We start from the raw sequence: 2,203 nt of genomic DNA on the forward strand, positions 1-2,203 counted from the left end.
TTGCAGACATGAAATCTGACAGCGACCCGGAGTCGATTAGGGCTCGAGCGGGTTGCTCGTTCACTTGCACGACTACCACGACAGGTTCCGGAATCAGGCGAGAAAAATCTCGAGGGGCGGCTGCATTGCGCTGCAACGCCTCAAGGTTGCCTTCCGATTCCGTACCGTGAGTCCTTGGCCTCACTGCAAACAGCGGGATGGGCGGACTGATGCGAGGGCGTGGTTTGCGCGTGAACAGGACTCGAAACTCGCCTGCCAGGTCATCAAGCTCAAAGGCCGGGGCCGCGAAAAGCCGTCGGACGTGCCGAGCGAAGTAGCCCAGCAGGTCGAACCTAGGGTTCAAGAGGAACTTGACCGGTATTGACAAGGTGCGTTCGAGGTACATATCCCGCACCGTAACGTCGTCGTAATACTGAACCACCATGTGCCGGGGTGGATAGAACGCGTTCAAAGGGTCCTCCGGCCACGGATGGTATTCTTCAAGAATATGCTTGACCTCTAGAGCGAGCGCATCCCCCATGAGACAGAACTCGGGTTCCCCTCGTGCGAGGAAACAAGCTTGATGGTCCGGAGACTTCTGCTCTACTACCCGTTGCCGGTAATAGCGCACTACGTCGAAATCGGGGTCCCGTAATTGGGACGTTTCTACTAACACATCGTCCATATTCCAGTGAAAAATCACGTACAAGTCTTGCGAGGTACGATACACATGAGGTGAGGGTTTACCTCCCTTGTCGATATCCGCGTCGTGACAACAATAGGGCCCGTTGAGTTGCAACAGGTACTCAGCATGAGCCGCGTATAGGTCGCCTACGCGACACTCTCCGTGTCGAATGAGCGGTAGCTCAAGTCCGAAACCGGGATCGATTCTCCGGACCGGACTCAAAACAGGAACTTCCCCGTTCGCCTCATCATCGAAGTAACCGACAGGAACGTGGCCGTCAGCCTCGTCTTCCCACTCGGTGAGTACAGAACCCTCTGTGTCGGACCAGTCCGAATTTTCAGATTCTGAGGAGTCACTGACTGATTGCAAGTCAGGCATGTCGTCCCAGGAGGTCTCGACATAGTGCAAATCAATGCCGGCCGACGTCTCAGTGGTGGCGGCCAGCTCCCTGAGTTGTTCAGCCAGAGAGTGGCCTCCGATTTCCACGCTGTACGAGGTGAGTCCAGGAGGTTTTCCCTTCTTGTCCGACTTGACCAGGTTGGCTTTGGGGCACGCATTCGCATAGTGACCCGTTTCCTTACACAGGAAGCACTTGCCTTGCTCCCGGAGCTCAGCACGTTCCCGGCTCGAAAGCCGGGGCTCGTTCTGGGTGCGAGAGGATCGCTTGACTCGCCCAGACGATTTCTCGCCCTTGTCCGGCCTGGCTTGGTGAGTTCTTCCACCATTATGTCCTTGAGAGCGGCGCCGATCGTCCTGACGATTCTCGCGATCGTTACGATGCGGGTATGACTTCTGATGGCCCCTGGTGCGCGAGGGGCTTCGGTTGTCTCGCTTACGGCCTCGAGGTTCGTTTCCGGTGCGAGAATAACGACCTCGGCCTACTTTATCGGCAATCTCGATAATTTCGGCGGCCTCTCTGACCTCAGACCAGGTAGACGTGGTAGGGGTGAGTTCTTTCTTCCACAATTCGCGCTGTATGCTCTCATTCAAGCCGTTCCACAGCTTATCCACCCGTTCTCGTTCCGAGACGAACCCTACGAGTAAAAACAAGTTCTCGAGCTCGTGAACGTAGTCGCGTACGCTACGTCCTCCCTGGTAAGTGTTCCGCAATTTCTCGCGCATCTGCAGGCGATAGTCGACTGGAAAACAGTAATTGAACAGTTCTTTGAACAGGTCTTCCAGCGTCCACTCGGCGGGGTTGTTGGACACGGTGTTGACCCAGAAGGTGTAAGCTCTTCCAGTGAGGAAGTTGGATATCGTTGAGGCGTACATTCGTGAGTCTACAGTGTACCCACGAATATACTCCACACACTGACGCATGAATTTGTGGAATGTCTGAGCATTGGCTTCTCCGCCATACTTCTCTGGCCGCTCGGGTTTGAGCAACGGCTTTTTAGTACGCTTCTTCTTCTTCTTACGGGACTTACGTGAAGTTCGGTGAGAGCTCGTAGACTCGCTCTCTTCCGCAGAGCTTGCATTGCCGCCTTCCGAGGGTTCGGAAGAGGATGAGGATGGGCTCCCCGAGCTATCAGACGGATC

At 55.3% G+C, this 2,203-nt stretch overlaps 1 protein-coding gene across 1 annotated transcript; it reads right to left on the reverse strand.

Annotated features, from left to right (window-relative positions):
* Positions 1-520, reverse strand: DICSQDRAFT_37888 (uncharacterized protein; the record flags this gene model as incomplete). The annotated part of the gene is made up of 1 exon (XM_007371906.1): positions 1-520. A coding segment is annotated over one exon (520 nt), but the record flags the coding sequence as incomplete, so codon positions are not given.
* Between the last annotated feature and the right edge of the window lie 1,683 nt (positions 521-2,203).

The sequence above is a fragment of the Dichomitus squalens genome (assembly GCF_000275845.1).
Source record: "Dichomitus squalens LYAD-421 SS1 unplaced genomic scaffold DICSQscaffold_453, whole genome shotgun sequence".
NCBI classification, from domain to species: domain Eukaryota; kingdom Fungi; phylum Basidiomycota; class Agaricomycetes; order Polyporales; family Polyporaceae; genus Dichomitus; species Dichomitus squalens.